At 58.9% G+C, this 18,923-nt stretch overlaps 1 protein-coding gene across 3 annotated transcripts in view; it reads left to right on the forward strand.

Moving 5' to 3' along the window:
- NCAN (neurocan) overlaps positions 1-18,923 on the forward strand; it is a 77,358-nt gene extending 58,435 nt beyond the window's left edge. For all 3 annotated transcript variants that reach the window (XM_030540673.1, XM_030540675.1, XM_030540676.1), the window contains 6 exons: positions 6,571-6,684; positions 8,278-8,436; positions 11,659-11,741; positions 12,729-12,873; positions 15,302-15,484; positions 16,301-18,923. In XM_030540673.1, coding sequence (XP_030396533.1) covers positions 6,571-6,684; positions 8,278-8,436; positions 11,659-11,741; positions 12,729-12,873; positions 15,302-15,484; positions 16,301-16,440 — 824 coding nt within the window. In that variant the 3' untranslated portion in view covers positions 16,441-18,923. The remainder of the gene's footprint in view (positions 1-6,570; positions 6,685-8,277; positions 8,437-11,658; positions 11,742-12,728; positions 12,874-15,301; positions 15,485-16,300) is intronic.

Genomic DNA, 18,923 nt, shown 5'->3' on the forward strand with positions numbered 1-18,923 from the left:
GAGGCAGATCGTCTCAGCCTGCGTTACCACCCCGGCTACACGAAGGGTCTGTCTGCACTGCAGTGGGATCGCAGGTCGTGTAGACATCCCCGAGTTGGCTTGAATCTAACAGGCTCAGGTGCTGGAGCAGTGAAGCACGGGCTGCGGCATGGACTAGCCACCAACGCCATAACCCGTGTTCCCAGCAGGCCTGTGCTGCGCCGGGACCCTAGGTATCTAGATTAAAGCTGGTGCGGGTACATTTACACCAGCCACAGTCGCACCACAGGACTGGCGTGTGGACATGCCCTGCAGCCCCTTTAGGGCACTCTGGCAGCATCAACGGGTTCCCTGAGCATCACCCCAGCACAGGGGGCCTCTCCAGCTGATGTGGAGCTGGCTTAAAGGCCGTGCACCCACCCTGCTCCTAGCCCCGCTCCCAGACGGGGCGATGGGGGTTGTGGCTGGAGCTCACTGCACTATGTCTCTTCTTTACTTTCCAGCACCCATAGGGGGCAGTAGGGAGAGGAGTATAAGTTTGAGCCACCTCGAAGTGGCTCTAATTTACACGGGGAGCTGGCCAAGGCCATGCATGGACCCACATTACAGAGCACACACAGGTTGTGGGAGGCTCCTATCCCATCTCCAAGTGCAGGGACAGGGGGGATCTGAGAGCGAAGCCCAGCAAAACCAGCCAGGTGCATTTCACTCTCTTGTTCGCTCCCCCGTAGCGGGAGGCGGCTGTGGCTGAGTTTCACCATTCCGGAGAAACGTTAGCGCCGTTTTTTATAAAATCACTCTGAGGGATGGAGGAAGGTATCCCAGGAATGTTTCTGCCCCAGGAGAAAAGTAAAACCCCTGGCTAAAAACCAAGGCTGGGTGTCTCCGGAAAGGCCAGTCCACCCTAGATTTGTTCCTGGCATCAGCATTCCTTTCAGGGTGGTGCTAGGAGGCCCAGACCAGGCGCCAGGCCCGCAGAGCCGGGGGGGACACGGACAGTGAACGAAGCAGGCAGTCCCTGTCCCGGATAGCTCCCAGTCTGGGCCTCAGGCAAGCTGGAAGCAGCTTGAAGGCGTTCCATGCTCCCTGCCCTGTTTTGTGTCCGTCCCTTGTATCAGGGCTCAGCACACCAGGATGTAGGGGCTGCAGGCTCTCTGATCCAGTGGCCCCCCCCAGCTAGCCCTTGGGTATGTGTGTGTTGCTGGCGACCCCACTGGGAGCTGACTCCCACTGGCTCAGTGCATGAGGAGCTGGCCCTGTTCCCCCGCGAGGGGGCGGGGAGCGTGAATGGTGGGCGAGGACGATCTCGCCCCGCTACATCATGCTGCACCCGTGCCATGATGAAGCACCGTGGGCTCCAGGCTATTATCTCAGCGCTGGGGCCGCCACGCTCGCCGATTTCAAATTGCCACGGAAGCTGGCGAGGGAATGGCACCTCGCTGATTCCTCTTTAAACCTCTTCTCCTCCCCATCGACCCCCAATCTCCTTGTGCTTCCCCCTGGCAGCACTCACGGGGGGTGCAGTGGGGTATGAGGGACCCCCAAACTCCACCCGGGGGGGACCCTAGGGAAGGAAAGATCTTTTTTCCAAGCGTGTTCATTTCCCCACTGCTGCAGCTGTTTCTCTCACAGTACGAGCTAGAGGCTCTGTTGTGCAGGGTGCTGCACGAACCCGTAGTGAGAGACGGCCCCAGCCAGTCAGAGGGAGGATCCTTATTGCCCAGCGAGGGAACTGAGGCTCCGAGAGACGGAGTGATGTGGCCTAGTGGAGTGTGTGGCAGAGGCAGCTCTCCTGGGTCCGCACCCGGTGCCTTTCCCCAAGGTTGGGGGCTGCTGGAGGAGACACTGGCTCCTGACTACGTGAAAGAGCTTTCATGGGAGCCCATTGCATCTCCCACAAAGGACTGGGCCCTGCCCGTCTGCCGTGCTCTGCAGGTCAGCTCAGGGCCTGGGGCAGCCGGCTCTGGAATATCAGGTTTAAAACCAGAGAGGCTGAGATACCTGTGGGGAGAAAAAACCTTTCCAGAGCCGGGTAATAACGTTTAAGCAGCATCGATTTCCCTGTTACAGCTCAGTAAACGGTAACGAACCGCTCGGCGCTTTCCCGGATGGGATCCGTGTCTCCTGCTCAGGGACAGGCTCAGGCCTGACTGCACACATGCTGGCTGGCTGTTGCGGGGGCTCACTGAGCCCCCACTGCTGTGGCAGCTGAGCACCAGGCACTGCGGCGGATTTCTCCTCACCTGCCCTGGAAGGCAGGACAGGGCAGTTAGCTCATTTACGGGTGGGGGGCTGATGTCCAGAGAGGCTAAGGAACTTGCCAAAGGACACATGATGAGTTCGTAGCAGGGTGCGGCACTGAACCCAGCTCTCCTGAGATAAAGCCCTAACCTCTGGACCATCCTTCCACTGAGCTCCAACTGGGGAAGAGGGTCGTGGCATCCGCCTTATGCCCCGGCTCCAGCTCCACTAGTGACCAAGCGCCTGATCCAAAGCCCACCGAAGCCAACGAGAGCCTTTCCATGAGCTCTGGTGAGTTAGGATCAGGCCCAGGAGCCTGCATGATGGCAGTGGGGTTGGAGCAGACAGGTGTCCGTGTCCCACCGGAGAATTGCCCCAGAATGGCAGGGGAGCATGTCCGGGAAGCGGGGCTGGAAATCTCGACAGCACGGGCCGTCTCCGACCCTTCCTGCAGCACTAGCTGCTGAGAGGTCTAGCGATCTCACCACGGAGCCCCAGCCCAGCCCTGGTCCACACAGACGTCTGCCCCTTTGGGTGCTCTCCCAGAGTCTCCTATCACTAGTCCCGCCTGGGTGCCCCCGAGCCAGCTGCCCGCACTGCCCAGCCCTCAGCACCAGCACTGGGACAGCTGCCAGAACACAAAGCGTCAGCCCAGTAATTCATTAACCATAGCTAAATCAGCTCCAATTAGCGCTATTGAGCAAGGCAGCCGGGGCTGAGCGGTCTCCGCTGCGATGGCAGGTGCACTCTGTCCTTGTCAGGGAGAATCCAATACCCCATTAGTGAAGCCATCAGCCCGGTGGCACGTGGCATGCTCAGCCCTGGGCCTCTTGGGGCTAAGCAGCCGCCTCACCCCACTTCTAGGATCCCTTGGGGCAGCTGCCTGTGGAGGGATCAGCCTGCCCCACCCCACTGCAAGGGCAAAGTCTCTGTTCTCATCATGCTCTGGGCCAAAAGTAGCTTCCTCCAGCGGGGTGTCCCCATCGGCAGACACTCGGGGCAGATGGGGTGCTGGGGCCCAGTGGGGCCTACAGCAATGGGAGAGGCCTCCTAGGGCTGCAGGTCCATACCAAGGTGTGTGGGAGCTGTGTGGGAGCCCCGGGGCATTGTGAGCAGGGGTCAGACCTGGCTGGCCGGGCGTTATGGGTCTGAACCGTGGCATATGGGCAGAGCAGGGGGGCAGGACGGGCGTTGTGGGTTTGGACCATGGCACATGGGCAGAGCAGGGGGCAGGCCTGGCTGGCTGGGCGTTGTGGGTCTGGACCGTGGCACATGGGCAGAGCAGGGGGGCAGGCCAGGCTTTGTGGGTCTGGACCATGGCACATGGGCAGAGCAGGGGGCAGGCCTGGCTGGCCGGGCGTTGTGGGTCTGGACCGTGGCACATGGGCAGAGCAGGGGGCAGGCCTGGCTGGCCGGGCGTTGTGGGTCTGAACCGTGGCACATGAGCAGAGCAGGGGGGCAGGACGGGCGTTTGGGTCTGGACCGTGGCACATGGGCAGAGCAGGGGGCAGGCCTGGCTGGCCGGGCGTTTTGGGTCTGGACCATGGCACATGGGCAGAGCAGGGGGCAGGCCGGGTGTTGTGGATCTGGACCATGGCACATGGGCAGAGTAGGGGGGCAGGCCGGGCATTGTGAATCTGGACTGTGGCACATGGGCAGAGCCGGGGGCAGGCCTGGCTGGCCGGGCTTTGTGGGTCTGGACCGTGGCACATGGGCAGAACAGGGGGCAGGCCGGGCATTGTGGGTCTGGATCATGGCACGTGGGCAGAGCAGGTCTGGATTGAGGGCCATCAGCAGCGAGTCGTGCACTGTTCGCTGCTTATTTTTCACTTCCATCTGCACTTGCCCTCGCCCAGAACTGCCAGTTGCTGAGGAGATGGTGCCTGGCAGCCTTTGCTCTCGCCGAGAGGGGACCGCAGAGCGCTATGGTGGGGTGCCAGGGTGCTGGGGTCACCCAGGGATTCTGCTTCTTCCTGGGCTGCTGCCTTTGCCTTCTCTGGCACTCACTCCTATCCCAAACCCTCTCCCACCCCCCGTGCCCAAGTGACCAATTGCAAAGATGCAGCAGTGGGGAGGGACAGGACCAGGGGTAATAACAGCCTGGGGCCCGCCCCCAAAGTGCCTCCCTTGTGTCTGTGACTTGGCCGCCGAGCTGGCCCCAGTTGATATTAACGCGGGATAGCAGTGGGGCGCAGGTCCCAGCCGCCGAGCTGCTCCATGGAGACCCAGCCACTCTCGCCCATTGGCCCAGCCAATATCCTCTGGGTTTAATCTCTTACTTAGGATGCAGACTGCTGTGCCCTTTCCCTGCCCGAAAGAGCCAGTGTCAGCTCAGTCCCCTCCCATCACTCATTTCACCAGCCCCGGCCCTGACTCCCAGTTATCTGTTTCTCTCCATCCCTAGATCATAGTGGGTTTATCTCTCCATCCATCCATCTCCAGCCCTAGATCCTGGTCTGTCTCTGTCTCTCCATGGTTTCTCTAAGGTGCCCGTCACCGTGGCGTCCAACCACCACTGGCAGCACCAGCTCCTCAGCGCCATCGAGAGTTGGCTGCTCTCGTTTGTTGGAACGGTGTTGTGATGCCTGAAATCGCTAAACTGAGGCCCTGGCGATCTCATTTGTGGGCAGCTGCAGGCTGCGACGGGCTGAGAACCGAGCTCCCCACCCCCACGCCTCATAGCCTGGCGGCACGTATGACCCGTGAGCTGCCTCAGCTGGCATCCAACTGGGCACCTTGGGGTTCCTTGCCCAGCTGCAGAGGAGGGATCTGCTGGTCCCTGGCTCGGAGTGATTCCCTCGTCCGGGCGCGTGGCTGGCTGGGTCTTGCTCACATGCTCAGGGTCTATCCGGTCACCAGGTGTGGAGTAGGCAGGACTTTTCCCCAGGTCAGACAGGCAGGGAGCTGGGTGGGAGGTTTCGCCTTCCTCTGCAACATGGGGTGCAGGTCATTGGGTGTGTCTCACGTAACCATTTCCCTGCCATTGCGGGGAACGTGGGTGCTGGTTCACCTGGGTCCCTCCTCTTCTCTGCCGGTGGCACATCAGAGCCTCGGCTCCTACAGGCTGTGACACTTTGGTCTCTTGTCAGTTGTTGGGGTTAGTGTGTGGGGAGGCAGGCTGGGGGAAGCAGCCTGCAACGTACAGCAGGTCCCTTTAAATTCTGTGTCTGTCTATGACTACAGGCCCCCCAGATCCTTGTTTAAATGGGCGCATTCTCCATAAAGCAAACCCAACAGAGAGCCTCCCCCAGCATAACCCTGCTCCCCCCACAGCAACCTAGGAACAGATCTGCAGCAGACCAGGCTGTGCTTTCTCTGGGGTGGCCAGGGCGCTGGGGGGCTGGGAGTGGGGGGGTTGATTGGTTGGTTTGTTCCTAAAGCCCCTGATACCGCTGTATCAGGAAGCATCTCCAGCAGCAGCCCAGAGCCACATCCTCCCCAGTCCTGCTGCAGGTGTCAGCCGGCATCCCAGGCTTCCTTGGCAGCTGCTCTGGGGCGCCGTGGCCCTGCCCTCCATCCATCCATCCCCCAGTCCCTCGGTCCCAGAGCAAAATGAGCTATCTCAGGGCTGGCTTGGGCGAGTAGGAGAGGGGAATACCTGCTCCCGAGCTGGCACGTGTTGAGGGAGAGCCATGTCCAAGTGCCAGGACATGCTGACAGACTCAGGGGCAGGGGCACCATCTGCAGGCATCCGCCTGGGCTGCGGGCAGGGGGAGAATTGACCGTGACCCCAGGAGTGTGTGTGTCCCTGGGGTGGAATGGGCTGGAGAGCAGGAGGTCTCTGAGGCGAAGGGGAGGCCATTGCTGGGGGGGATCCCAAAGGAAGCGTGTACCCCAGGGACAGTGACCCCACCCCACCCGACTGGTCTTTCCCAGCTCTGGTTTCCACAATGGTGGAGGGAGCGGTGGGAAACCCCCACCCAGAGAAATAAAGGAGGGCTGGGGCCAAGCCCCAGGGGCACAGGGCCCGATCCCTGGGGGCCGCAGCACCAGGTGCTGTCAGCAGGACAGCCCGGCAGAGGCTGTGCTCCATAGGACACCCTGCCTCATTAGAGCTCGTTAAAGTCCTTTTATCTCCCCAGAGAAGCTGTGTCAAGCTGCATCCCAGCTGCCAGCACATACCCACCGTGGGGCAACCCTGGGCGCCCCCAGAACCAGTTCATCACCCAGGCAGCTCCCCAGCGAGAGCCATGGCTTTCACGCCCACGCCATCAGCCTCAGCATGTCAGGCAGAGCAGGCATGTGTGTGTATGTGTGCGTGTGTGTGTGTGTGTGCATCCCCAATGCACAAACGGCCTGGGGGAGCATATCGCCACTGGGCCCTGAGCTGCCATGTCTCTCTCTTGGCAGATATTGACGATTGCCTATCCAGCCCGTGTCAAAACGGAGGCACCTGCATCGATGAGATAAACTCCTTCGTCTGCCTCTGCCTGCCCAGCTATGGGGACAGCCTGTGCGAGAAAGGTGAGGCATCCCGTGGCCCGGCCTGCAGTGGGATCCTGGGAACCGCGGCCCCTTTAACAGCACTAGACTGGATGGAGTTAAATCAGAGCCAGCCCCGGGGAGGCAGTTCCACATCAGGTCTGGATCCGGGATCAGGATCTGGGGTTTTGCTTTGGGGCCAGCCCAAGCGGGGCTCTCTGGGGGCTGGGAATCTGGGACCTGTTTGTAGATTGGCCTCACAACCGTGAACTTTGGAGATGGGAGGAGGGGACCCAGAATCTTGATGCTCAGTTTCCATAGTGATGTGTGCAGGATAGAAGGACAGACAGACAGATGGACAGCCTGATAGCCTAGGGGCTGGGGGGGAGAGCGAGCCAGAGAGTGCTCTGGATTTTGGGAATTGGACGGGAGCATTGCGAATGAAAGCATGGACGGACAGACAGACCAGGATCTAGGAGGTGGATAGAAAAGAATCTAGCGATGGACACAGACATTCGGAAGTGCTTGACCGAGCAGCCGTGTGAAACTCACTTTCAAGCAGAGCCTTGCAGCCCGACCCGAACTCAACAGGATGCGGGTACGAGTATCGTCTCTGATAACTCTTCCTGGCGAGGGGCCGCGCAGCTCCTCCCAGGCGCTTCCCCTTCGCTGAGTGCTGGGCGGGTTGCAAGGGGTTGCAGCACCCCTTTGTTCGCAGCGTTCACAGTACGGCACGAGAGGATCGGGTCTCAGCCCTGCCATTCCACGGGCAGGAGGCAGCCAGGGACAGGTCGCCGAGGGAGAGCAGGGAGTCCCCACCAGGCCGAGGCGTTGGTGCTGACATGGGTTCAGGAGAGGTGTTGGGTCAATTCTGAAAATGTCTCGATGCCCTTGGGTCAGGTTCAGCTCGGCTGCGCTCCGCTCGGGGCCAGGCTGGACTTTAAAATTAGACCTGAGCAGACCTCTGGTTTCAAGTGAATTTCCAGGTGATTTGAGGTTCGTCCCAAACTGTTGGTCTGTGTGCGATTCAGAGCTTGTGCTTCCCCAGCATCAGTCCTGCCAGCCCCAGACCAGAACTGAGGAAAGAAACCTCCCTGCAGTCACATCCCACCTGGCACCAGCCACACGGCCCCTGCTCGTCTCAGGCACTGTCATCCTGCCTGCAGAGACAAGGATGCTTTTAATAAGATCCTGTGAGCAGAGCCCCAGCTCTGAGGCCAGGGAATGAGCCGTCTGCTCCCCTCTGGGAGTGGGCCTGTGTATGTGGCACGCTGCAGACCATTGAGCAGCAGTGGGAAACAGGGCTCTGGCTGCCTTCCCAGCTCACTTGCTCTGCGCTCTGGGGAAAATCCACCCGCCTCTGCCGAGCGTTTATCAGACCTGGGTTCTGCTGACAACTTCCAGGCAGTGAGAGCCGGTGCTGGGCCGATGCAGGAGCTTCAGGTCATGGCTCATTTCCCCCATTAGAGAGGGAGAAATCAAGTCACGGGGTGGGCCAGGGACTGGTCCAGCGCCACCCAGCCACCCAGAGCTGGGCATAGAGCCCAGGAGTCCTTCCCCCAGTGCTCTGACCGTCGATGCTGTGGTACCGACGGCATTTGCTAACCTCTTCCATTTCTCCCCGCTTGCCGGCAGACACGGAGGGATGCGATCGTGGCTGGCACAAGTTCCAGGGCCACTGCTACCGCTACTTTGCGCACCGGCGCTCCTGGGAGGACGCGGAGCGGGACTGCCGCCGGCGCGCCAGCCACCTGGCCAGCATCCACTCGCCAGAGGAGCACAGCTTCATTAACAGTAGGGCGGGTGCTTCCCTTCTCCTGTAGCTTGACATGGGCCGGGCGGGTGGCGGGACAGAGCTAGCAGGGGTCGGTTAGAGGGTGGTATCCCAGCGTGGATGCAGTTACACTGGTATAAACCCCGTTCCCCCCGGATAGCTGTGTTCATGCTGAGGAGGGTTGCGCTGCTTTCATCAGATTGCTGTAGGGAAATACACAGGATCCTCTCCCAGGCGAGTTAGAGCAGCGCAATTCTGCAGTGGGGCCGTGTGCTGAGGGATGCAGGGTTAAGCATTGCAGAAAGACTCCAAGGCGGGCGCCGGGCCCTCTAATCCCCACGCTGCCGGGAGCACAAGCCTCATGAGTGATATTCAGAGGGCGCTGGTTCGCAGGGAATCAGAAACCACTCCCGGTGCAGTGTGGCCATTGGAATTTTGAGGAAATAGTTCTTGTCGTGTGTGGAAACCTCAAACTGATTCCCAAGGCCAAAAGGGACCAGTCTGACCAGTGTAGTCTGGACTGGGACTTAGGAGAGCTAGATTCACTTCCTGGCTCTGCCACTGCCCTGCTGGGTGACCTTGGGCAAGTCACATGGTCGCTCTGTCTGTCAAATGGGGATACAGATCCTGCCCTCTTTGTAAAGCACACTGGGATCTGCTGCTGAAAGCACTGCAGAAGAATGGGGTTTTGTGAGGACCGAGCCTGGCCTCCTGCGAAGCACAGGCCAGAGAATCTCACTCTTCCATGAGCTGAAGAACATGTGGCTGAAACGCCCACTCTTGATGTGATGGAGAATTTACCACCTCCCCTGCGGAGCTGTTCCCATGGTTAATCACCCTTGCTGGTACAATGGGCCTCTGATCTCAAGTCTGACTTCAGCTCCCAGCCCTTGCATCATGTCCTGCTTTTGTCTGTGAAATGGAAGCACACCCTTCTCTCAGGAGCTTCTCCCTTTTGAATGGGGAATACTCTGAAATGCACATTTTCCTGCCCACCAGGGGTGGGTTGCACAGCCAGATGCAGGGGGAGGGAGGCACAGCAGCACCCCTGGCTTGAAGTGGTTTCCATCGTATACAGGGTTTGCAGTTTTGTTCAGTGACTCGCACACACACACACAAACATTGTTCCAATGGCACTGGTTATATGATGTCAGAATATGGCAGTCGCTCTGGTGCACCTATGGTCCTTGCTGCCATGGAGTGAAATAATGGACAGAACAAGGCAGGTGATATAAAAATGGGGAGAAAAACAGAAATTCTGAAGCAAAACGTTTGTTTGGAAACAAAATTTGGGAATTTTTCTGACACAAAACCTTGCCAGCAGGACGCCTTGGGGGAGATTTCCGACCCGCTCGGGTTTGTTCTGATTCTCCAAGTGCTGAAATCTCCATGCTGGGACCCGCTCTGGCTGGGAGAGGCCTTTCTCTGCTGGGCCAAGAGCCAGAGTGGTGCTGTGGGGGCCTGGCCGGCTCGGGGGCTCGTCATGGAAATGTAGCATCCCGCCTGTTGCTGAGGGAACCGGGGGGAAGTGGCATGGGGCAGCACGGCCAGGATTTGTTGCTCTCTAGTGGGTGGCTCAGGGCTCTGTGTGCAGTGAGTTTGCTGGGCCTCAGGGCAAACACACCATAAAGCCTTCATCCCCACTGGCACCAACTGTGCCACCTCAGGGCCCTGCTACCCCCTAGAGGGGGTCCTTCTGGGTCCAGCACATGAGCACGGGGCTGCCCCATTGCCTGTGCCTGCAGCTAAACACAAGACTTCGTTCTCCAGTGGCTCCAATCCAGCCTCATGCACAAACCCTTTGGGCTTGGCCAAGCTCCTGTTGCCTCTTCCTCCGCTCAGCCCGTCCCCTGCACACATGCCTGCCGCAGGTCTCAGCAGGGCCCAGCTCTCTTCCAGCCCCGAGCTGAGCTGGCGCCCATCCAGCCTCTTCCCCACACCCAGTGCACCTGCCGGCTGAGAGCCCAGGTTCAAATAGCCATCCGCGGAGCTGTCCCTGCGCCGCTTCGCAGGAAGGGGCGTCTGTTCAATGCTCCTGATTTACTCAGGCCATTCACCCCATTCAGTGGAGTGGGTGCTGCAGAGGGGACCCGGCCACACTGGGAAAGGAAGGTTGGCCTCTTTATTTTTTCTTTTTTGCTCAGTCTCTGCTCTGCCTTTTCCATCCACTGCTGTGCAGTTGGGAAAGGCCTGCGTGGGGCTTGGCCTGCCCTGCCCAGTGCCCTTCCTGCTGCAAGGAATTGGCTGGTCTCATGTCCTGCTAGGTGCTGAGCTGAGCACCGGCGCCAGGGGGAAATCAGGGCACTCAGCCCCTCCTACGAGCGCTCAGTTTCTTGCAGGATTGGCCCCACTATGAACAGATGACCCTGAATAACCAAACCAGTTCCGAGTCGCTCTCTCGGGTCTTGTACAGCTCCATCGCTGGGGGAGGTGAAGGCCTCCATAGTTTCTGAGCACCGACAGTGCAAGTCAGTTCTCTGTCCGCTGATTCTTCCTCAGCCCAACACAACCTGCCCATGGGCAGCACCCCGGCTCCAGCAGCCACTGCAAAGGATCCAGTGGGAGGGTCGGAGTTGTTGTGGGGAGGGATGACAAAGAGGGAGCCAGGACCCCGGGGCTCTATTCCCAGCCCTGGCACTGATGTCTCAATTAGTGCCAGCAGCGCTGGTGTTTCCTGGGGCGTGGGACCTGGGCTGAGGCTCAGCAAAACTCAGGACTCCTGGGTTTTATCCCAAGCTCTGGTGTTAGACCTGAGAGTTGGAGGTCAGGACTCCTGGGTTCTATTCCCAGCTCTATCACTGGACTCATCACAGCCCTGCTCTGTGCCTCAGTTTCCTCATCTGTAAAATGACACTTACACAATCTTTGAAAGTGCATTGAGGTCTATGGATGAAAACCCACAGGTCTATCCAGCAGAAGTGCCCCAGGTAGGCTCTGGGTGCAGTTGGTAAATTAATAGGTAAATATCACCCATCACGGAAATGCAGCCATCACTGGGGTGGAGCATGACGCATTGTCTAGTATTACCCAGCTTAGCACAGGAAGAGAAGCAAAGCTTGGTGCCAGGTTCTAGTGCCCTGGAACGTACCATCCAGTACCATTTAATGTGATCCCTGCCAAGAACAGTGATCAGCTCTAGCAAATGCTTTCCTGGTTGCGCTGCACAGCTGCTCCCTACGCAATGACTTGGGCTCCAGTCCCTCCAAGACAGTCACATGTGTCTCTTGTGTGACTCTCCCCAGGCTTTGGGCACGAGAACACTTGGATTGGGCTCAATGACCGGATTGTGGAGCAGGATTTCCAGTGGACGGATAACACAGGCCTGGTGAGTTTGCAGCACCTCTGGCAGGGAGCGCCTTGGCTCAGGGACCCTTCGCTGCCCCAGGCCCCAGCATGGCATTGTCCTGTTCGATCCGGTCCTGGCCCAAGGAGTCAGGTTATAAAATGCCCATTGGCCACTTGGGCCCTGCTTGGGAACGTGCACATGCCCGCTATAAAGGGGACTGTTGAGGTGGGGGGAGAGCGTGCAAGGCAGTGCATGCCTGGAATCACGGGGGAGTGAGTGTGAATGTGTGTGTGTCTGAGGAATATGGAAGAGAGAGAGAGGGGAATGGGAGGTCTCAGAGTGTGTGGTGGGGTTCAGTGTGCATGAGTGTGCACCTGTGCCAGTGCGTGCAAGCATGAGCGTGCACATGAATGTGTGTGTGTGTGCAGGGATGTGTATGTGCCACTGTGTAATCATGGGTATGCACACAGGTGTGGGCGTGCATGAGTGTGTGATAACCTGTGAGAGTGTGTGTGTGTGTGTGTGCAAGACAGCATGTGTGAGCGTGTGACCACGGGCCTGGCCTCTCCTCCCCACACAGTCACAGAGCAGCATCCCACCCCCCAGAGACCCTACTCTGGCCCAGCCAGGCGAGCTGCTGCCTCTGGCTCACACAGGCATCGCCTTGAGTTTGGGCAGGGGGGATACAACCCAGCCGAACCACAGGGGGAGGACGGGGCAGACAGCCCGGAGCAGTGGGGTGCCTAAGACTCAGCTCAGTGGTGAGTCTGGCCAGCAGCTGGCTCAGTCCCCTTCTGATTTCTGGGAAACCCCCTGGAATAAACAGGGGTACCATCACTAGTGTAAATGAAGGGGGGCACAGCCAGGGCCCGGAACAGCCTCTCTCCTGCTCCAAGGGACTCTGGCTGCTGCCGCCACTTTGCCCTGCAGAGTGCGGTGCGGAGGGTCCCTGCAGGGCTGGGGGGCGGGGGCGCAGGCAGGGGCCCGTGAGCGAGGGGCTATGACTGCCACCGTCTCTCCCACCAGCAATATGAGAACTGGCGGGAGAACCAGCCTGACAACTTCTTTGCGGGCGGCGAGGACTGCGTGGTGCTGGTGTCCCATGAGATCGGCAAGTGGAATGACGTCCCCTGCAACTACAACCTGCCGTACATCTGCAAGAAAAGCACAGGTAACCCCGCCACAGCCCCTCCCACAGGGCCCCCCCCCCCGAGCCCCCTCCTTCCTTCCCACCCCCAGACTCCCGGGGCTGCTGCTGGCTGGGAGCAGGAGGAGGCAGTTCCTCCTGGCAGGTGACCAGGGTCAGCCTCTGATTGGCTGAATGGGAAAGAGGGGTGGGGCCACTGGAACTATAAATTGGCTTGGTTTGTACCTGGTGAGCCAGTGGGAGCTGGAGGTGGTAGGGGGTGGGGTGGGGTGGGGTGGGGTGGGGCCGGGCTGGGCCGGACCCAACCCGACCCGACCCGACCCGACCCGACCCGCAGCTCCAGGTGAGAACAATGAGAAGTCCCTCCTCCCCTCCCCCACTGAGAACAATGCAGAATTAAATTAACCCCTGTAGCATTGCCTGTGCAGCTGGACCAAGGGAGGCTCCATCCTGCTGGTCTAGCGAGCTCCAGCAGTGGCCCTCAGCTGCGCTTGCTTCAGGGCACAGTCCGACTCTGGGCTGAAATGGGCCCTGTTGAAACAGAGGGGTGACTTCCGGGCACCCTGACCCCGCAGCAGGGCGGTGCAGGCAGGGAGCCAGAGAGGTCAGTGCTGCAGGTGGGGCAGCCCAGGGAGGCTAGCTGGGGAGGTCAGCTTAGAAGTGGAGTGCTTTTCTAACTCTCACTGTTCACCGCGAAACTCGCGATACTTAGTGGTTTTCTTCAAGCCCCAGCTCCTGGAGGCATGTGAGAATCTTGCCTTTCTTTTCTTTTCTAACGTGACATGTTAGCCCTCTCAGCTGCAGAGAAGAGCAGAAAAATAGGGTTCCAAAAGCCTCAGATCTCAGGAGGCAAATGAAAAAGAACATGATTTTTAAGCCAACCTCCTGATTTGGGGGACAGGTCATGAATTTTGAGGGGCTGTCAGTGCCAGCCCCGCTGCATTCAATCTAAGCCCCCTCAGAGGAGAGTTGCTGGTTGCCAGCCAGACCCATTTTATGGCTGTAAATCCAACGCTTCATTGCCCCCCCCCCACCGCCCGACTCCCCCCCCATAGAGATTTCTGCATGGGCTCATGCTGCCTCTCAGTGGAAGGTGGCAAATCAGATGCAGGCTAGACTGCAAAGAAAGCGCGACTTTCCCCTTATGCTGCCCTTTGCGGCCCTCGACAAAGAAAATCCAAATAACCTCGCTTAATCTCGACTTTTTTACTGCTTTATTCTTCCCCCTCTGCTTTAATTTGCTTAATAGGCCACCATTAAAACTATTAAGTTCTCATTCCTTATCTTGAACGTTATATTAACCTCCAGCTGTTCGCACCGAGCCAGAGAAAGATGCTCCAAAATCCCAGCCTCCGTATGTAATGATATATTTGTCCCGATAAGGCCATTAATTAAATATGTAAATCCTCCGCAACACCTTGGCGCAAATCTGTGAAAGGAGCCCTCTCCATAGATTGGATTTATACAGCAGCCTCCGGCAGCTTCCCGGAGCGGTCTGTATTACATAAGCCGTGCGGTGGAACTGCAGGGCAGAGCGGGAGACAACGGACGTGTTTCATAGGGAGCCTGATAGAGTGGAGTAAGCATGAAGGCTCTGAACAGGCGTTTAAGGACAGGACAGGGTGACTGGGCAGGTGCGTCCAGGTCCAGCTCCATCTTCCTGTGGGAGGCACGATACTGGACCACATGGGCCCCTTGGCTGCTGTAGGGGGGCAGGGCCTGGGTTATTCTGCCAGCTGTTCAGGGCCCAGTGCTCAGGGCCCTGTGCTGGATTCTGTTCCCTGCCCCACCACGGGCTCCATTGGTGAGTCACTTAGCACTGGATTTGTCAAGGTACTGAAACCAATGGGAGTTAGGCACCTAGTGGGGTTTTCAGAATAATCTATCTGCATCTTTAGGCACTTAAATACCTTGAAATAGTCTGGCTCTAGGCCTTTCTGGGCCTCGGTTCCCCATCTGTACAATGGGAATAATAGCCCAGCCCTGCCCCAGGGAAGTGCTGTGAGCGCTGCATTGTGAGGGGCTCAGATACTGCACAGAAAATAAGGTTTGTCCCACTGACTAGCAGCCTCTGAAACCCCTGCGCTCCTAGCCCTGGGCTCCCCACACACAGCTCTGCTAATGCCCCGCGGTCTCAAACCCAACCCCACCGCTTGCTAAGTCCAGCCTCCATCAGCAGTGGAGCTGAGGAACCTACAAAGTGCAGTGAGGTGCAGTGAGATGGACTCGGCGGCATGGGGGAGAGGCAGCTCCCCAGCTGAGTCCAAAAGCTGTTTGTTTGCAGACCGGTGCAGGGCCTTTGGTGTCCGCGCTTTGCCCAGTCAAGGGCTGCTCCGGTATCCTGCCAGCAGCCCACAGGCCATGACCTATTTGCATCCAACAGAGGGCACCGTCCGCAGCCCCTCTGCCCCGGCTCTCTTGTAACTGCGCCTGTGGCTTGCCCCCTGTGCAGTGCTGTGCGGGTCGCCCCCGGCCGTGGAGAACGCCTTCCCCGTCGGCAAGCAGAAGGAGAAGTACAGTATCCACTCGACCGTCCGGTACCAGTGCGAGGGTGGCTTCACCCAGAGGCACGTCCCCACCATCAAGTGCCACAGCAACGGGAAGTGGGATAGACCAAAACTCCTCTGCACAAAACGTTAGTGCCGGCTCCCCATCCCTTCCCACGGGGGCTCGGGGAGGGGGTACTTCTCGATAGACAAACCCACCATTACTCTGGGCGCTGGAGGTAGCCGTGCTGGGGGGTCCCGAGTGCAGGGCTGCTTTCTCCGGCTCAGTGCTGAGCCAGCGTCCCATCACATGTGAAACACCGAGCCCCTTCCCTGGAGGGAGGAGGCATTTAGCCCCAATGTCCTGGCTAGATCCCAGGGGCATCTCTTCATGTTTACACTGCTCTGCGCTCTCAAATGGAGAATGCTGAGCAGCTGCTGCATTCCACCCCAGAAGTGGCTGCACCAGAGGTAGCCCTCAGGCCTTGTCTTCACTGCCCATTAGGGCGCGTTCCTCCACTCAAATGAGCGTGACCGCACTGCGCACCAGCGCTGGAGCTGCGCAGAGGGGTCGGGTTAGCAGCTGCTGGGCTGCATCCGCAGCACTCGAAGGGCCGCGCACACGCCTGGGGTAGCTCACTCCAATTTAAAGCGCCACTTAACCTGGGCTAAAGCTGTGTGCGTGTGTGGCCGGAAGCCGAGGTGGGGCCACACCGGTGCTCTACCTTGAGCTAATGCTGCATTGAAGACGAGCCTTCGTCTGCTGACCCATCCCAAAGATGCCCACCTGTCGCAGTGCAGTACCCCTCAGCCCCACCCAGCAGCACCTCCATGGGAGGGGTGGAGGTTTCCCCAGCCCTGGTCTAGGATTCGTCTCCTTCGGCTTCGACCCCTGGAGGTGGGAGGCATTTGTGGCTTAGCCCTGCGGTAACGCGCCTCCTCCTTCTCCTCCTTGCCTCCGTTAGCCAGAAGGTCCCACAGAACCCGGCGCCACCACCACCGCCACCACAACCACCCGCGCCACCACCACAACTCCCGCAAAGAGCGGAGAAAACACAGGAAGCAGCTCCAGTTGGACTGGATGGAGGAAGAGAACTACTTCTAGAGGCTGGTGACGAGCAAGCACGAGTCCCCTCCCCTCCCTCCCACCCCGGGATGAGCCAGGCACGTGTGTGTGATGGGACAGGGCAACTTTTACTGACCCCGCCGCCCCCTTTTCTAAACTCCTTTGCTTTCATTCCTTAGGGTGCCCCCAGCTTCCATCGCCCGTGTGCCTGGGGGGGTACATGTGTGTGCGTTTGTGTCCGTCCGTGCGTCCACACGGCCTTGACCCTGCTGGTGTTCAGTCCCTCCAGGAGCCACTCAGCACCATGCAGGGTCCAGTCACTGGGCTCCCACTGAGTGCAGAGGCCAGGCCAGGCTCCCAGGATGGGTCCATACTATCCTAGCACGTCTGTGCAGGGCCTGATCCTCAGCTAGTGTCAACTGAGGCCACTGTCCACTTCTGTGGCTTTACCCCAATTCCCACCGGTGTGGGGACGGGGGGCTCTGGCCAGGTTTGGTACGTCTACACGGCAAAACAACCCCGTGGCAGTGAGTCTCAGAGGCAGGCCTCTGAGACTTACTGCGAGGGGTTGTTGTGGGAACGTAGATGTACCCGCTGACTCCAGTGGAGCCGGGCGGATTCACTCCAGCTGGGATCTGGCCCATGTTCCCAGGGAGGCAGGACAGACAGTTCCCCTCCCCATCTCTGGCTCCTCTTCTGGGCAAGACCCCAGTGTGAGTCCTCATCCCCAATCCCACTGGCTTTCTGCAGGGACACTCCAACTTTTTAATAAACAACCCCCCTTCCTTTTTGCCCCCCCCCAAGTAGGTGGTCCCTATAGTCCCCTCCCTGCCAGGCCCCCTCTTCCACTCCTCCCCCAGTGGCATCTGTGTTCCATTCTCTTCCTTTCGGATCCAGTGGTTTCCTGACTGACTAGAAGTGCAGAAGCCCAGAGCAGGACGCACGCTCACACTCACAGCACTGAAGGTTTCTCAGTATTCGAAAACGACCGTCCTTACTCAAACCAAGGGCAGTTCCCATAGGAGCCCAGTGGCTGACAACCCTTTTCCAGCTTCGGTCCCCCCGACAGACCGGGAAAGCAAAGTGGTCCCAGCCTCCGACAGGTTACAACGCAGTGAGCAACTCGGAATCCTTTCCCTTCCATCTGCCTTCGTTTCATTTGCTATCTCCCTTTCCCCAGGGCAAGAGGCAACGGGTAAAAAACACACCGTAGGAAAGACAAGGGGGAGCAGGCAGCCCTTGATATCCAGTATTGCTCTGCTGTTGGGACACTTCTCAATAGAAAACAAACAGGACCCGTCCGGGGCAGCATCTGTTCTCGCCTTTCCGTCCCTTCCCCATTGGGTCTGATAGCGTAGGCAGCAGCAGGCCCAGTTGCACTTTCTTTCTGTGCTGACAGCCCCCGCCCCAGGATCCAGGGTCTGCTTTTCGTTTTCTTTGCCATTTTAAAGATCTGATCTTACAAACATGTGACATGAGCAATCCCCTGGGACCAGGCCCTCAGCGGAGCTACGCCAGGTTATACCAGCCGCAGATCTGGTCCATTGACTCCAGTTGAGCTGGGTTGATTTACAGCATCTGGAGCTCTGGCCCCATTGACTTCAGTGGGGCTGCTTGTGTGAGTAACGTTACCCCAGTGTGTAAGGGCTGTGCTCTGCCACCATCGCTGGAGCTGCCTGGCCGATTTCATGGACCTTGAGCAACAGGGAATTGCCCACAGGGCGAAATTCAGCTGTGGACGGGGTTGGCACAAGGACTATGCACCAATCCAAACAGAGAGTCTCTCGTTTTGGATGGCAGCAGCTGGAGCCCCCAACTGAGATTGGGCCCCATTGTGCCGGGTGCTGCACAGCAGAGCTGACCCAGCTCCACACAGCTCACAGCCTGAACAGACAAAGGGCAGGAGAAGCAGAGGCCCCGAGGGGGGAAGTGACTCCCCCGAGGCAGAGACAGGACTGGAACCCACCCTCCCAGTCCCATCCACTAGACCCCGCTGCCTCTGCCTTACATCCAAACGAGCTGGACTGATTCACCCCAAGGGAGGGTGGGTCTGTGCCGGAGCTGGAGGTGTTATTCCAACTCGCCTGGCTGCACCCGCATGCACCAGCACCTAGAAATGGAAGTGTAGCCCTGCGCGTGTCTCCTAGCACCTCAGCCGGGCTCGTCCTCGGGTCAGCTGGACCGTCCCGCTGCTCGCACTGCCAGGGCTCATTGCAAATGACACCTTCAGCTCCAGAGCAGTGGTAGCCTTGTCCCGGGCGTTTCGCACGGGGAGGGGGCTGAATTTCCCCCAAGGTTGACAGAATCGGTCCCAATGCCTTTGCAGGATCGTGGCCCTCGCGGTTTGTTTTGGGGTTGGGGGTTTTTTTCTGTTTGTCGTCATTTACTCGGGTTGATTTGGTGTGTGCGTGTGTGTGACAGCGCAGCCAGCCGCTTTCCAGTCTCTGCTGTTTGCCATGTGACCGCAGTGTCCTGTAGCCCCAGCCCCCGTGGCAGTGCTGACACGCTGCGTTTCTGTATTG

The sequence above is a fragment of the Gopherus evgoodei genome, chromosome 22, assembly GCF_007399415.2.
Source record: "Gopherus evgoodei ecotype Sinaloan lineage chromosome 22, rGopEvg1_v1.p, whole genome shotgun sequence".
Taxonomy (NCBI): domain Eukaryota; kingdom Metazoa; phylum Chordata; order Testudines; family Testudinidae; genus Gopherus; species Gopherus evgoodei.